This window comes from Cynocephalus volans, chromosome 7 (genome assembly GCF_027409185.1).
Source record: "Cynocephalus volans isolate mCynVol1 chromosome 7, mCynVol1.pri, whole genome shotgun sequence".
NCBI lineage: Eukaryota > Metazoa > Chordata > Mammalia > Dermoptera > Cynocephalidae > Cynocephalus > Cynocephalus volans.
In genome coordinates, this window is record NC_084466.1 from 151,591,092 (window position 1) to 151,608,035 (window position 16,944).

Genomic DNA, 16,944 nt, shown 5'->3' on the forward strand with positions numbered 1-16,944 from the left:
CTCTTCCCCATTGGCAGTGGTGGCCTCTGATGCCCGATGGTGGCCAGGCCAGCAGTGGTGGGACAGATGTCAGAGGCAATGCCCCATGACCAACAGCCATGGTAGTGGTGGAACTAGTGGCTGCATCCAAGGGCCAGTGGTGCAGCACAGTGATGCCAGCACCCACTGTTGAGGCAGCAGTGGTGGCAACCCAATCAGGCCCATCCTTGGCATGACCTTGGCAGTGGTTCTAGCTGCCTGACCGCCCTCAATGTCAGCTTAATCTGGGCCTAGTTCTCCAGACTTCTCGCAGCAGTTTGAGCTACTCAATTTCCTCCCCATAAATTCCTTTTCCGTTTTAGTTAGCCAGAGTCTTTTCAGTTGTCTACACTGAGGAGCCACGATGAGTTGGTGGGACAGTGACCACAGGCACCTTAGCTGAGAGCCCATTCACACGATCAGCTGACGCCCCATCTCTGACTCCCCACTCACCAAGCCTCCTTCTGATCCTGTGAGTTACTGTGTATTATGTTTTAGGGGACAAACTGCCGCTCTGGCCAACTCTAGTGTCCTGGTCTGCTTGCAGCCAGGTTTCTTGCTCCATGCCAATAAACTGGCATCCTGGCTTTATACAAACAGCCTTGCGTGTGTGACATCCTATGAGTTTGGTTAATGTGAGTCTTCCCCTGAGGGACAGATATTCTCTCAGCATGTCAACAAATTAGGTTTTGAAGATAGTCAGTCTCTGGATTGAGTTGAATCCATAGGGCTGATATGGATGTGGAACTTGGCCCCTACACCCGGTCACTCGAGGCTGCAGAGCCAGCTGGGGGTGGGGGTGGGTATGGAGGAAATTCACAGCACAGAAATGTACACAGCTGAACATTAAATATTGTACATCTTCCACCTCCAAAGTCCTTTTGTGCCTGAGCCATTCTGGTTGTCTGGGCTCCGTCCCTCCTCTCTCCAGGAGCAAGCGCCCAGCTCTTCTCTCTGTGCGGGCTTTCACTCTGTTTTGCACGCCTGTTGCAGACCCGCCTCCACATTCCCAACTGGCTCGTTCTGGATGTTTTGCTTGCTATGATTCTCTTCCCTAGAAAAATTCTCCTGTGATTTTAGAGGGAAGGCAGAGGAAGCAAGCATTCTTGTTTCTAATCTCCCCAGACCTTAACTATACAGAAACCTGGTGTTAATAAATGCAAGAGATGGTTTTCAAACTTTTCCCCCCAGTGGTGGATATCTTTTTCCAAACAATATCTTATGCAGAACCCCAAGTTGTGAAACACACACACTTTAAAACACTGAGGCGAAATTCACAAAACATAAAAGTAACCGTTTTAAAGTGAACAATTCAGTCGCATTTAGTACCTTCACAATTATGCATCCACCACCTCTATCTAGTTCCAAAACATTTTCAACACCCCCAAAATAAAACCCTGTACCCATTAACTACTGCTTCCTCTTCCCCCAGCCCCTGGCCATCACCAGTGTGGTTCTGTCTCTATGCATTTGCCTATTCTGGATATTTCATACAAATGGAATCACACAATACATGCCCTTTTGTGTCTGGCTTCTTTCACTTAGCATAATGTTTTTGAGGTTCATCTGAGTCATAGCATGTGTCAGAACTTCATCCTTTTTATGTCTGAATAATATTCCATTTTATAGACAGACCACATTTTGTTTATCCATTCACCTGTTGAAACACACACACTTCTACTCTGTTTGAGCCAAAACTGGGATACTGAGCTCCCCCTCCTCATCCATCTGGAGGAGTCTCAGACACCTCCAAGGAGCTCCCAACTTCCTGTGATCTAGGTCAGATACCAGGTCTCCAGGAAGCCTTTGACAAAATGCTAATTTGTTTCCCTGGAGTGGTCTTACTTGGTGGCAGGGGTAAAGAGCTTCTGCAGAAGTTTCCATTTAAATGAAAGATTCTGCCATGAAAAAAAAGAAAAAAAGAAAGGAAATTGGCTATGCCCGTGAAAAGGATGGTTGACTGGTAATAGTTGGAGAATCCTGGGAGGTGGTAAGCTGCTGGGCAGCAGGGTCTTTGGGTCTGGCCTGCAGGGCCTTGTCCACCCTGGGCGAGGGATGGTGCAGGCAGACCTGCCCACCAGCAATCCAGCAATCCTGCTGCTTTTTACTACTTCACTTGTAGAAACTCAGGCCATGCCTGGGTAGGTACATTCTGCACACACCATAAACAGGTGCCAGCCTGCCACGTCAGCGTATTTCCACGAGTTTTCTTTCCACATTATTCACGGATGAATTTTCTCAGGTGCAAACAGGAACCCCTGTGAGCCTTTGACTCCTTTCTAGAAAGACAGGTTTGTCCTCAAGGAGTTTGTGGTGCTCTTGGTGCAAGACAGTCCAATCAGATCGCAGGGGCTGTTTTAGTTTGGATAAGCCTTTTCTGAAAGGAGCCCTGCTGATGTAATAACGGGGAAAATCCTCTGTGTGAAAGGCCCTGGAAGTAATGGGCTGGGAAATGCTGATTCCACGTGGGCAGGAAAGCTTGCATAATTGCAGCGGCTCTGCACAGCCACTGCCCAGGTATGAAGTGCAGCTGGTTTGTGCCAGCTCGAGGGTGGAGATGGGCTGTTTGCCCGGCTGGTTGAGGTGGGTCAGGGCCTCGGCTTCGGCCTCACATGCTTCTGAATGGAAGAGGAGAAAGTCCAACTGCTGAGAACCAGATTTTCCGTGGGCCCGCAGCCTCCACGTCCAGACCATCCTCAAACGTAAGTAGAAGGCAAAGTCGTAGGTGCCTTCCTTTCAGGTCTCAGGGAAGCTGAGAGGGCGGTAGCTGCCGAGTTCCAGGAGAACCTTCCAGATGCAGCCAGGCCTTCCCTCTGCGGTTTTGAAATTCACACTTCACCAGGAGTTTTCCCGTTCTCTTTAGTCTGTCTCTTTAAAAAGCTGGTTCAGATGCCCTGATTTTTAGTAAAATTATTTAATTTAATTTGGTGAATGAGTGTCAAAAATTCATATTACATTGAACCATAGGAAATCCCAATTTCCTATGGTTCAACCTGGTACATACAAGGAAGTTAATAATTGATAAGGAAATAATGATTGTAACACTCAACATTATTTCCTAATGAGGAATCATCTTCAAATGAGCATAAAAAGTAAACTGAAGTGATCCATTTTAAATAAATGAAGATTTTTACATCCTGTAAATGAACATGTGATTTTGTCTGTGTGCATAGCAAATGGCAGGAAAGGACTGAGGAATGGTATCCTTTTGACTGAAGGGCTAGATGTGAGAGAATTGAGCACAGGGGTGACGTCCCTCACAATTTTCTCAGTTTGCAGGCATTTTAATTGGGCCTGAACAAAATACTTACATTTTATTTCCCAGTGCTTGTTCAGTACAGATAGAACATAATGGCTACTCAATCAGTGTTGATTGAATGAATAAGAAAATCAGTGGGTGAATTTTAGGCTTTCTGAGGAAATGCTGTGATAAAAGCCATATTTCCATGGAAGAAATCCTGAATTAGAAGGCAGGAGGCTGGGTTCTATTTCCAGCTTTTGGCCTCCCTAAACTGGGTCTTTGGCAAGCTCCTTACCTTCTCCAGCCTGTTTCCCTACTGGATTAGACTGGTAATCTTGGAGGCTCCAGCACTGAAAGTCTATGATTTTTAAAATTTCCTGTGTTTTAGTTTCTCCACCTAGAAAAAGTGAGGGTGATAGCTCCAGCCCCGCTTGTGTTACAGTCTCATGGAACTCACTGGGTGATGTCAGTAAACATGCTGGGCTTCTCTGTGAACTGTGTGGGACGCATCTCAATCATGATGTCACTAATGAGCAATGCCACTGAGTGAGCCCCATGAAACGACTCCAGTTGTCTGAGCGGCATGCTGCTTTACCGATTATTTATTCTGTCTGGCCCCAACTACCCGTTTTCCTCAGCAAGAATACCATTCCGCCTTCATAAAAATATGTGCAAGAGTGAAGCTGATTTGATGCAACAAGTGTTTAGAGTAAAAAATATAAAAGCTATATGTTGTTGAAGAGAAGTGGATTTCATGCCTCCTCATGTTTGACACCGAGCTCTATTGTCACCAACAGTGGGCAGCCACCACACTCTGAATTTCCAGACTGAACACAAGTGGAAACAGAAAACACCCTGACAAGCAGCAGTCCTCGAGCTCTTTGGCAAATGGGCCCCTTTTGTCACTCCGTTTGTCTGTATGCATATATGTGTACCCTGGCGTTCACTCAGACTCCATAACAAACTCGTTTTTCAGAAGTGTCTGCCAACCCCAGGGCGGGGAATGAAAAACATCAGCCCGTGCCGGGAAAGAAGTCTGGGTGGCATATCGCAAAAGAAAACCCTTCAAAAGTAATTTTCCATGATGTGACTGCAGAGATAAACATTTCCCATCATCTGGCTTTTGAGTCTGGGGAGATGAGCAGACAGAAGAAGGCTCTGATCTTCTTCACTTTACAGATGTGTATCCCTTTCTGTTTCTTCCAGTCGCCTCTGACAAAATTCTGAGGGACCCTGAGCAGCCCTGATCACCATGGGCAACGAGCACAGCACCGCGGACAACCAGGTGGGTGCGAGGAGCCTTCGCCTTCGAATGACAGGGCTCCCTTCCTGACCTTGCTGGGACCTCTTTTTTCCCCCAGCATTTTATCTCTGCCCAGGAAGGAGCAAGCTTAGACACAGCTTATGCCGAGACACATGGGGCATGTATATATCCACGTGGGCATTTTTCATTCATTTTCAGAATTCTCTTATGGTTAAGGCCAGCCCTAGTTTTAGAAACCACAAACATTAGTTTTTTTACTCTGTGCTTTTAAAGTTGATATAATGAGAGTCTGGCACATTTTTCCTGGCTTGTGCCCACCCGTCAACTCACATGGATTTAGCAGAGAAGGTTAAAATAAAACGTTTTTCACACTCCTCCAGATAAAGCTATGGCCATTAAATAATGGTTTTAAATCTATCAATGTTGTTGATGGGGGGGGAGAGGAATTGGTAAAGGGACATGAAAGTCAACTACATTGTATATTGATAAATTAAAATAAAAAAAATAAATCTACCAATGTTGAGCTAATTAAATGTGAACGGTCATTCTCATGCTAGGCAAAGCTTTCACAATTGAGGAATGGACTTCAACTGCTTAATTGCGCATGAGGCTGGATATTAAAATATACTCAAATTTTGTCATTATCTATTTTAAGTTCAGGAGTTTTAACTTAATGCCCTGGTGAACAAAATCAGGGAGACACTTTCCCATTTATCTCACAGAAAGTGGAAATTTTGGTTTAATGGTGTTGAGCTCTTTGAATGAGAAAATGGGACCTAAAAGCCAGCATAATGCTGTTTTCCGTCTGCCTTTTTCTTCCCTGCAATCTTCTTGTCTTAGGCAAGAAAACAGAAGTGGTCAAAAGAAAAGGTGGCAAACTCCAGGGCTTCTAGGGGTAGGCAAGAAACAGTAACTGTGTTAAATGACTGGTTGTGAGACAATAGGGAGAGGTGGGAACTGTGGCAACAGGAGGGTTCTGGTTCTGCCATCTAAAGCAGGCGGCCACTGTCAACTGACTCCAGCTGCTGGTTGCCATGTGGGAATGTGGGCCCAGTGTCACAGGATTTTCTCATTTCTTCAAGAAAACAAGTCAGAAACTCACATTTTTCCATAAAATCTTAATTTTTTTAAAATTCAACTTTTTATTTTGAGATATGGCAAATTCACATGTAGTTTTAAGAACTAATATAGAGATCCCACATATCCTTTACCTAGTTTCCCTCAAGAGTAACATCTTGCAAAACTATGGCACAATATCACATCCTGGATACTGACGTTGACCCCGTTGAGATGGCAGAACGTTTCCATCACCAGAAGGATTCCTTTTACAGCCACACTCACCTGCCTCTTGCTTCATTCCTAACCCCTGGCAACCACTAATCTGTTCTCTATTTCTATAATTTTGTCATTTCAAGAATGTTATATAAATGGAATCGTATAGTAGGTGGCCTTTTAGACTGGCGTTTTTCACTCAGCATAATTCTCTTGAGATGCACCCGAGTTTGAGTGTATCAGTAGTTCATGCCTTCTCTCTGCTAAAGAGTATTCCGTGGTATGGGCGTATTACACAGTTCGTTGAACCTTCCACCCACTGAATGACATCTGGTTTGTTTCCAGTTCGGGGCTACTACAAATAAAGCTGCCGTGAGCATTTGTGTACAGGTTTTTTGTGTGTGTGAGCACACGTTTTCATTTCTCTGAGACAAAATGCCCAAGAGAATAATTGCTGGTTGTATGACAGTTGCATGTTTAGTTGTATATGGAGCTGCCAAATTGTTTTCCAGAGTCGCTATACCATTTCACATTCCCACCAGCATTGTGTGGTTTCCGGTTTCTCTGCACGCTGGCCAACATTTAGGGTGGTCACTGTTTGGTGTTGCCATTCTGATAGGTGTGTTGTGAAATCTCATTGTGGTTTTAATTTGCATTTCTCTGACGAATAATAATGTTGAACTATTTTCATGTGCTTATTTGCCATCTGTATATTTTCTTTGGTAAAATATCTGTTCATGTCTTTTGCCCATTTTCCAATTGGATGATGATGATGATGATTTTACTGTTGAGTTTTGAGAGTTCTTTATATAGTCTAGATACTAATCCTTCATCAGATTATGGTTTGCAAATATTTTCTCCCATTCTGTAACGTGTCTTTTCATTCTCTTACAGGGTCTTCTACAGAGCAAAAGTTTTTAATTTTGATGAGGTACAATTTATCAGTTTTTTCTTTTGTGGACAATATTTTCAGTATCAAGTCTAAGATCTCTTTGCCTAAGCCCTAAACCCTGAATAGTTCGCCCTATTTTTTTTTCTAAAAATTTTAAAGTTTTACATTTTATATTTAAGTCCATGATTCATTTTGCGTTAACAAGATTTAGGGTGAGGGTTTTTTTTTTTTTTTTTAAATTTTTTCCTTTCTTTCCTGCTTTGAAGACCTTATTCTTTTTTAGAATGGTTTTAGGTTCATAGCCAAATCGAGAGGAAGGTACAGAGATTTCCCAGTTCCTCCTGCCCCCACACCAGCACAGCCTCCCCCATTATCAACATCCCCACCAGAGCGGTACATTTGTTACAGTTGATTAACCTACATTGGCACATCTTATCACCCAAGGTCCCTAGTTTACCTGACAGTGCCCTCTTGGTGTACATTCTATGGGTTTGGAAAAATGTATGAAGACATGTATCCACCTGTACAGTATCACACAAAATAGTTCCACTGCCCTAAAAATCCTCTGTGCTCTGCCTATTCTTTCCTGCCTCACCCCCTTTCTCTGGCAACTACTGATCTTCTTACTGTCCCCATAGCTTTGCCTTTTCCAGAATGTCATATAGTTGGAATCACATAGTATGTAGCTTTTCACATAGGCTTCTTTCACTTATTAATATGCATTTAAGGTTTCTCCATGTCTTTTCATGGCTTGATAGTTCATTTCTTTTTGTCACTGAATAATATTTTATGGTCTGGACGTACCAGATTTATTTGTCCACCTACTGAAGGACACCTTGGTTACTTCCAAGTTTGGGGAACTGTGAATAAAGCTACTATAAACATTTGTGTGCAGGCTTTTGTGTGGACATAGGTTTTCGTCTCCTTTAGGTAGATACCAAGGAGCACGATTGCTGGATCATATGGTAAGAGTATGTTTAGTTTTGTACCATTCTGCATTCCCACCAACAATGAATGAGCGTTCCTGTTGCTCCACGTCCTCGTCAGCATTTGCTATTGTCAGTATTCTGGATTTTGGCCACTCTGATAGGTGTGTAGGGGTATCTCTTTGCTGTTTTAATTTGCATTTCCTTGATGCCATAGGATGTGAAGCATCTTTTCATATACCTCATTGCCCTCTATATGTCTTCTTTGGTGAGGTGTCCATGAAGGTCTTTGGCCCATCTTTAAATCAGATTGCTTTCTTATTGTTGAGTTTTAAAGGGTTTTTGTGTATTTTGGAAAACAGTCCTTTATTAGATGTGTATTTTGCAAGTATATTCTCCCAGTCTGTGGCTTGTCTTCTGCTTTTCTTCAGGTTAAGGTTTATTTTTTGTGGGATTTTTGTCTTGTTTTGTTTTGTTTTGAGGTTTTTTGGGGTTTTGTTGTTGTTTTGCCTATGAATGTTCATCTCTCCAGCACCATTTGTTGAAAAGACTATATTTTCTCCATTGAACTGCTTCGGCATATAATTATTTTCACACAGTGTTAGATTCGATTTGCTAATATTTTGTTGATGGCTTTTGTGTCTGAACTCATAAGAAATACTGTTCTGTAGTTTTCTTTGTGGTCCAATTTTGGAATCAAGGTAATACTAGCCTCACAGAATGAATTGGGAAGTGCTTGCTCATGTTCTATTTTCTAGAAGAGATTGTGTAAAAAAACTTACATTTAAAAATTATTGGCAACTAATTTCAATGATTTTTAAACACTCTATGGGTCAAACAGATGCACCTGCTGGTTGGGGTTGGCTCGGGGTGTGCCTCCTTGCAATCTCCACGTGAGGGAATGTTCCATCTTGTGGTTAGAGTGGTGGCAGGCACAGCCACTGGTTGGGTGCCCTCCATGTGCAGACACAATACAGGGCACTAGACGTATTTTGCCCTTTAGTCCTGTTTGTTAACAAACCAGGCAGCTCAGGCTCAGCCCTTTCCCTGAGGTCTTACGGAACTGTTTGGACGCCAACCTTTCTGCCAGCCCCCCTGCCAGCTACAAACAGGACAGAGCCATGGTTCTAACTGTGGGTGATTTTGTCCTCCAGGGAACATTTGGCAATGTCTGGAGACATTTTTGGTGGTCACAACTCGAGGTGGGGGAGCTACTGGCATCTACTAGGTAGAGGTCAGGGATGTTACAAAATATTCTACAATGCCACAGGAGAGTCCCCCACAACCCAGAGTTATCCAGCCCAATGTGTCAACTGTGCCAAGGCTGAAAAACATTAGAACAGAGGAACATTTGCCTTAACTGCTTTAACAGAACTCCTAGGGTCAGCGGGTGAACTTCTTTACCAGAGATGAATTTCTCCCTGAATACAGACAAAGTTTCAAACAGCTCACATTTTCTCCCCATCACCTTTTCTAAACCATGCTGTCCAGAGCTGGATGCTTATTGATTACTTAGGATAGACTCATAGAAATGGATTAGCTGTGACAAAGGGTAAGTGCCTTCCAAATACTCTTGCTACGTGCATGATGGTAATGAAAAAATTTGTGGAAAAATAGAACTAAAAGGTAATACAAATCTTTTCATGAACTTTTTGAAGTTTCCTCATACATTGCCAAAATGCTTTTCAGAAAGGGATGCCAGTTTACACTCCTCTTGTCAGAGTATGAGAGCCCATCTCACTGGACCTTTGCAAAGAATGATTATTTTAATGTTTCAGATCTTTACTGATTAGAAAGATTAAAATGTTTGGGGGGTTAAATATCCTCACCACACTCTGCCTGTCCCCTGGCTTCTCACCCCTACTGGCTCCCAGCCCCCAGCCCCATCTTCCCTCCTTGGTCTCTGCCCTCCTGGAGCAAGCAAATGTTTTCCTGGCTCTGCACATTATCACAGCTCCAACCTCAGCCAGACATGACCTAGGGGGACATTATGGGATTGCCTTTAGGATGCCAGGACCCAAATGAGGTTTGCCTTCATAGAGAAACAAGTGGGAATGAAGGTCAAGCACATTTGGCTGCAGACTCAGGGCTATCCTCTTCCCGGGGGCAGGGGCTCCACACCCGTCTTTCTACCTGGATGACTCACAGCCACCCCGAGTTCCTCAAAACTGAACTCAGCTTCCCTCTTCCATCCAGCTGCTCCTCCTGCAGTCTCCGTCCTGAGTACCATGATCTATCCTGCCATCCAAGATCAAAATCTGGGGTCACTCCTAAGTCTATCCACTCCTACTTCCCACATCTAGTACCTGTGATTAATTAATGAATGAATGGCTTGGCCATTTAGCCATCAGCATTTCTGTTTAATTAGGACTTTTTGGATTGCAAGAGACAGAAGCCCATCTCCAGTGACGATAAGCAGAGAAGGGGATCGTCGGCTTAACTGAGAAGCCCACTGAAAGGGTATAGCTGCAATAATGGCTGAGTCCGGAGATTTGTAAGATGACTCCGGAGGTCTCTCCTCTCCAGATCTCTTTCTACTTTCCTCTGTAATTCCTTAGTGTTCAGGGAGGTGCCCCTAGTCTGGAAGAAAAGAAAAGATGCTCCTGGCAGCTCTAGGCTTCTGTGCTTTTTCCAGCCAATGGTCCAGCCTCTGATGGCCCCCTGTAAGGAATCTGACTGGCCCTGATTATGTCATGTATCCTCTCTGGGATTAACCACTGTGCCCAGAATATGGGACATTCTGATAGCTGGCCTGAGTCATGCACCTGCCCCTGTAGGGCAGAGGTGAGCCCAGCTCGGTGACAGCCCCATCAATATCACTTGGAGTAGTTTCACAAAGGACAAAAAGCAAAAGGTAGTACATATCCATTACATTACCTATTCCAACAGTTTTTGTCCTCTCCCTCTCTTCTGTCCAACCCTACCATCTCATGCCTGGTTCATTGTAAACACCTCCCAACAGGTTTCTCTGCCTGTGCTCACTTCCCTATCCCACCCAGGCTCCCAGGCCTCTCAGGAGGCTCTTCATCTGTAAGGATGCACTTGAAGGTCTCTGCATCCACTTGCAAGAGAACTCTTGGAAGGAAAGGTAGGAATCTGAAGGAATCTCCATTCACAGATTAAGGACCAGGCTCTGGGGGACAGCCATGTCACTGGAGCAAAAGATGAGGGACCTGCCCAGTCCTGGACCTTGTGTTCTTTGTACACCCGCAGGCTGCAGTTTCCTCTCTCTCTGTTGTCTCATTTCACCTGGGGAGCCGCAGGCAGGGTGGGAGCACACTGAGTAGGTTTGACCTGGGAATAGAAACCAGCCAAAACTCCCTCTGGTCCTGCAGAAGATCCTGTTCTCTGTGGCCCGTCCTAATGGTGAGACCCCCTTTCCTTTCAGCAGGAGGATGCCGGCTGGCATAACGTCGTCCTGTGGCCTCCAACCCTGACCCTCCGCAGGTACCGGGGAACGGGGCGCTCTGCATGGTTTGCCATTCAGCTCCTGCCTAACTTCTAGACGGTCACACATGTGGCGTGGCATGTGCATTTGCATATTTAGGCTTCTCTTCCCCTCTCTCCCATTGCCTCCTCCCATTCACCCCCAATAAGGGTAAAACACGGGAGAAATCAGCAATACATGTTTAGATTTTTGAAAACAACATTTTGGTGTGCCTGTTGGAGAAGTGGCTCGGCCGGTATGCTGTGAGATGCTGAGTAAGGCTTGTGTGGTCAATGGCACGGAACGCAGACGCTGGGAGCCAATCCTAACCCTTCCAGACTCTTCTACTTTGATTTCCTATATCCTGGAGTGAGGCTGGGAATGGGGTGGGCCCCCCAGCACAGCCAGTGGGTACGACTGATTTGTCGTAAAATGATTAAATTCTGAATCAGCTGTCAGTGTCTTCATGCAATAGTGTAGCCAGCAGGGTGCTGTACTTTTACCTCTGCCCAGAGTGTTGGCCATCGACTGGGGAAGGGGGCAGGTACGAAGCTTTTCTTCCTGCAGAGGATGCTGACGTTAATGTGTGCTTATGGGTGTGGTCGGGATGAGGCAATAAAACGCCCAAGTCCTCACGGGCCAGCTCTGAAATCCCCGTCACACCTGGCCAGGTGTGTTAGTCATGCAGGTGCATGTTCTTTGCTTGAAGAAAGGAGCGCTTCACCCCGAGGGTGGCTGCCAGGTAGGCGTGCTGGAGGCATTTGTTTCTCTGCACATCCCAGCAAGGAGAAAGGTTTGAGGATGTGAAATGAATAGCCATTTGTGTAGCACATTGTGAAGCCTTTTCACATGTGTGATTTCCTCTGGTTCTCCTCCCAATCCCGTCGGTGCGCAGGCACAGGCTGATCACTCTTGTTTTATAGACAAAGAGGCTCGGAGGGTTGATCATCTCAGGCCACCTGGGTGAGTGGGGGAGTAAGAACTCGAGCCTGGTCTCCAGAGGGTCACCAGAATGGCCAGCGGTTTTCATACTGGGGAACCCTGGAGCCAGCAGCAGCGCTTCCAGGACTGGCTCAGAGACAAGGGGGACGTTGAGAGGGGAGAATCCAGATCGCCACCCCTCGCACCATCCACCCACGAAGCTTGCCTTATACGTCCATCGATCTGGCAATATGGAAGCCACTGGTAATGAGGACACCCTCCTACTGTCTGGCAAGCCCTCGACAAGCACAGTTTCCAAGGGTGATGGGGACGCAGGTTGGGTGCGAGAGCGCTGAGGAGGGCATTGGAGTTAAGGAAGGAGAGCATGGAGACGATGCGAGCAGTTCTTCCAGGAAAGAGGGCAGAACCCTGGGATGGTGAGAGAGGAGACAGCCTCACGCAAGGTTTGGTTGAAGATTCCAGGTACTAGGTGCCCACACTGATGGGAGAGGAGAGACCCACGGGGTGACAGAAGGGGCACCTGATGGAAGGCTGACTGGAATGGCTGAGAGGGAACGGGGTCACAGCAGAAGTGTGCTTCGAGGACACCCTGGCCATGGTGGGTCGGCAGAGAGAACTGACAGCAGCAGGTGTGCCCGGGCACCATGGGCGTGCTGGGGGGATGAGGCTCTCCTGATGCTTGTTTCCTTACGGGCTGACAGGGAGGGCACAGGGGGCTGTGGGAAGCCTGAGGAGAGAGGGAGGGCCTGAGACAGGGACCTTGGGGACAGAGATCGTGAGTTCACCAGGGAAAGGGCAGGATGGTCCCTAGTGCACCACTGAGCTTTGTCATCTTGGTTGTGACCTTCAGTTCTGGGTCTTCCTCACTGAAGCTGGGTGGCAGGGGGAAGTGGACCACCATGCAGTCACCAAGGGAGGCACGACGGGGACACAGTGGCACCTCTTCCCAGAGCCTCTTGGCAGTGGCCGGCCAATTATTTTAATGATTTTCGCTTTGGCAAGAACTACTTTGTTCAATTAATTACTGACCAATTTGTCTTACTCAAGGAGTCAAGTTTAATAACATCACAGAAGTCCTGCTTTGGGAGCCCGCTGGCCAGTCCCAGCTGTTTCTCATTTCAGCAGCACAAACGCTATTAAAACTCAGAACTTCAGTGGGATGGCCTTGGTCTCTGTTCCATGTTCCCCAGGGAGGAAAAGCCATTGACAGAGGAAAATTCCCACACTCGGACTGAACCCTGCTCTGTTTGGGGAAGGTTCCTCGTCATGAGCTGAGGCCTCTGAGCCTCGGATGTGCCCCCTCTGGGGACTGCTGCATGCCGGGTCCTATTGTTACTCCCACTCCTTCCCCCAGCGACCGGCTCACTGAGGCCTCCTGGCTCCCCGAGAGCAACCTCAGTTCCTAAAGTGCCCAGCTGCGACTCATACCGGGTGCCAGGTCTTTCCTTCCAGGGTCACCCCTTCCTGCATGCGTGTTGGCTGGAAATGAAGAGAAAGCCATGAATGTAACCCAGGCTGTGGAGGAGAACTTGTCTGGGGGTGGGAGGTCAGCAGAATGTCTAACACTGAGCCAAAGTGAGCCTTAGCTGTCCCAGGAGTGTCAGGGTCCTGGTTGGTGTGTGTCCCTCTTTGGGACAGAGGTGTTGGTGGAGCTGTGATGAGAGTAGCCACACCTAACAGCCCCTCCTGGCGTGTCATGCATCATTTCTTGCATGGCAGGATCTACAGTGAAATAAGGGCCATGCCAGCCCATAGCCCCAAGTCACCAAAGTGGGCATAACAGTTGTTCAGTTCTGGGGAGCCTTACAGAGGACACCTGAGCTCTAAGCATGAGGATTCCAGAAGGGAAGGGCTACATTCAAACCCACCATGTTGCCAACTTCTGCACTTCCCATTGGCCACAGGGCTGTCATAATCCCTCACTGTGGCTCTGACGGTGTGGGGAGGGAGAATAAGACAGTCGATCCTATTATCATTATGGCTTGACTTAAAAATACATGATCATTAAACAACTCCTTTCAAGCAATTCCACTGTCTGGGTGTTTCTGTAGGTCAAGTCCCGGAAAACATGATTTTCAACTATAGAAACAGTGATCAATATTATGAGGCAAGAAGACAGGTGCAAAGAGCCCTGACCTGGCCTGGGTGTCAGGGAAGGCTCTCCCGGGGAGCTGAGGATGAGCAGGGAGTAAGCTAGATCAGAAGGATCTGGAGCAAGCTCCGCGTGCACGCCTCCCCCAGCCCAGCCCTCACCCGAGTGGGTCTCCCTGGGTCCCCGCTCACTGTACAAGATGCAGCCCGGGCCTGAGCCTCACTCCTGAAGGAGACCTCAGCACTGTGGGCTCAGGCATGATTTCTCTGACATCCAAGGAACAGAGGTCCAGGAGGACAGGAGAATCTGTGCTACAGGAGCCATCCCTAGGGTCTGGTCATCGAAAAAGGTGATGGAGTACACTTCTGCAGGCCGAGCTCGGGTGTTGCTCAGGCACAGTGTTATTGTTATTTTGCTAGATGGATAAAAGGCCCTTAAGTGTGTATAAGCATTGTTTAAAGCTACAAGTGCTCATGCTCTAAGTTTAACTTGAAGGTACCTTCTTTCATTCCCGAGGAACCCAAGGAACTCAGCATTATGACAGCATTAAATGCCTAACACTGAAATAAGCAGCGTTTTCTAATATTCTACTGGTGGTAGGTAGGTGGGTGTCTGGGATGATTTAAATGTATGTAATGGGAAAGAAATTGAGCAAGAGACAATTCAACAGCATGACTTCAGTGGTCATAACAGTGGAGAGCTTCTTTCTTGTGACCCGTCTGCTCTCACAGCCTCTGTTGTAAGGATCACCTAGCCCAGAGCAGCAGCGTGATTTTCACTGCAGAATTACTGATGTGTGTGAGCAGCGTGGCTCTGGGTTTTGGCCAGATGCATCTTCTGAAGGATCTGACGAATTGCTTTAGCTCTTTGTTATGAGTTTTTTATCTGTTTCTTCTTTATAATAAGAACAAGCAGATATGACGTCTACTATGGTCTAGCCTTGTGCTAAGTGTTGCACAAGTATTATTTTATTTAACCTTCAAAACAACCCTGTAATTATGATCCCATTTTACAGATGTGGTACTGGAGGAGTGGAGCCCAAAGGCTTACAGCTAAATAAGCCGTAAAGCTTGGGTTTATGAGCACTGCATGTGGCTTCTTGCCCCTCATTCTTGAGTCAAGCCTCCCACTGCTCTAGCCTGAAAATGAGTGGATGTAGGAGTTCTAGAGGGGCAAAAAAATAAGGCTTATGTCTGCATTTCAAATACAATCAAGTAAACATCACAGCACATTACATGCCATCTTGACAAACACAGCTCTTGCATTTGTACAGTTCTTGGCCATATGTACAAGGTGCTCCTGTCACCCACTGAAGCAGGGAAGGGCAGGAATTGTGGTGCACATTTTACAGAAGGAGAAACAGGCTCAAAGAGGTTCACCGATCTGACAGAGGGCAAGTGGATTTGGGTTTCCTGAACTTGTCCTGCCCTCCTTAAGCCACATTACTTCTGAAGTATTAAATACATACAGGATGTTAAAATTGGGCATATTTTTGAAGTCTCAAAGGTTTCCCTTTCCCCGTAGACTAAAGACGTCAGAACATAGCCCTCTTGCATCTTTGAGGTTCCTGGGTCCTTTGAGGATAATGCCCACCACTTGTGACCCAAATGCTTTTAAGGAAGGGAAGGTGGATTTTGTTTGTTGAGTGTGTATCATTCATTCCTTCACTAAACTCCAAGTTCCATGAGGGTAGGAATTATGTCTTTTGTTTTTTTTAATAAAACTTTTTATTTTAGAATATTTTCAGATTTACAGAAAAGTTGCAAAGATAGTACAGAGAGTTCCCATATAGAAGCTTCTTCCAGCTTCTCTAAAGTTAACATTTTACACCATGTCCTTTTTATTCATCAGTGTCCTACCCAGAACCTAGATGCAGCCCTTACTCTACGTGAGGCATACAGTAATCATCAAAATCACACCGCCTATTCGATTCTGTTATTTTCTCCATCTTTTCAGGGACGGCTGAGGACTCAAGCCCAACTCTGACTCCATATCTTGTTCATTTCTTCTTCTATATCATGCTGTGTCACATCAGAAACCATTCGGCTGGGGGGGAGGCTGAAACTCCCACCTGTCAGCCTTTCCCTGTTGGCCTGACAAAGTGCCTGCAAGGTGGGGCTGGGCCTGCAAGGTGGAGCTGGGCCTTCTCTGCGGATGGCCTTAGGGAGCCTCTTCAACCTTTGGCGCTCACCTTGGAGACAAGAAAACCGCAGGGTGACCTAGCAGAACGGGTGTGCGCATTTGCTCTCCCTTGATGGGGAAGATGAGCTGCCTGCGTCTCCAGCACAGGACATGTGTTCATCCTCCATATTTGGCCAGCCCGGCAGTAGTTTCTGAAACCCGATCCCTAATGCCATGGGGATGACCTTTGGTCTACTTCCCAGCATTCACCTGCGGTCCCGCCACTCCCAAGAAGTTTGTTCAAAGAGTGGGAGCCTTGGGCTGATACTCTGATCATGACTAATCATGTTAATTAAGCATGGCTTAATTAACTTTTTTGGCATGACCACTAGGCAGTGGTCTAGAGAGGTGGAGCACAATTAAGAGGTAAGGTCAGGAGAATTTATTTTTTTAATGGGGAAATGCTTTAGCTCTTTATAAAGTGGATTTTTCAGGACTGGAAAATTACTGTAACTGTTTAAAGATTGCTTTAAAATGTACCCAGGGCTCCGAGTATTCCAGAACCAAAGACAGGCTGTTTGTTTACTCAAGCAATAGCAGCAGAGGAAAGATTTGGAGAAGCAACTGGACAAGTCAGTCTGTCACATGAGGACAGACTGTTTTTCCAGGCTGCTATTTGGAATTGTACAGGGTAACTTTAGAAATGCGTGCTGTTTTTCAGTGACGCCTGTTGACACAACAGGTCCCTT

General features: G+C 46.2%; 1 protein-coding gene across 12 annotated transcripts in view; it reads left to right on the top strand.

The window, feature by feature from the left end:
• Nucleotides 1-16,944, top strand: part of TACC2 (transforming acidic coiled-coil containing protein 2) — a 208,862-nt gene that overhangs the window by 20,637 nt on the left and 171,281 nt on the right. For 5 of the 12 annotated variants that reach the window (XM_063103235.1, XM_063103245.1, XM_063103238.1 and 2 more), the window contains exon 2: nucleotides 4,466-4,544. The exons of 1 other annotated variant lie outside the window; for it this stretch is intronic. In XM_063103235.1, coding sequence (XP_062959305.1) covers nucleotides 4,512-4,544 — 33 coding nt within the window. In that variant the 5' untranslated portion in view covers nucleotides 4,466-4,511. Of the gene's footprint in view, nucleotides 1-2,657; nucleotides 2,721-4,463; nucleotides 4,545-11,001; nucleotides 11,061-16,495; nucleotides 16,627-16,944 lie in introns of those variants that run through there. 6 more of the 12 variants (XM_063103242.1, XM_063103244.1, XM_063103240.1 and 3 more) reach the window with 4 other exon arrangements.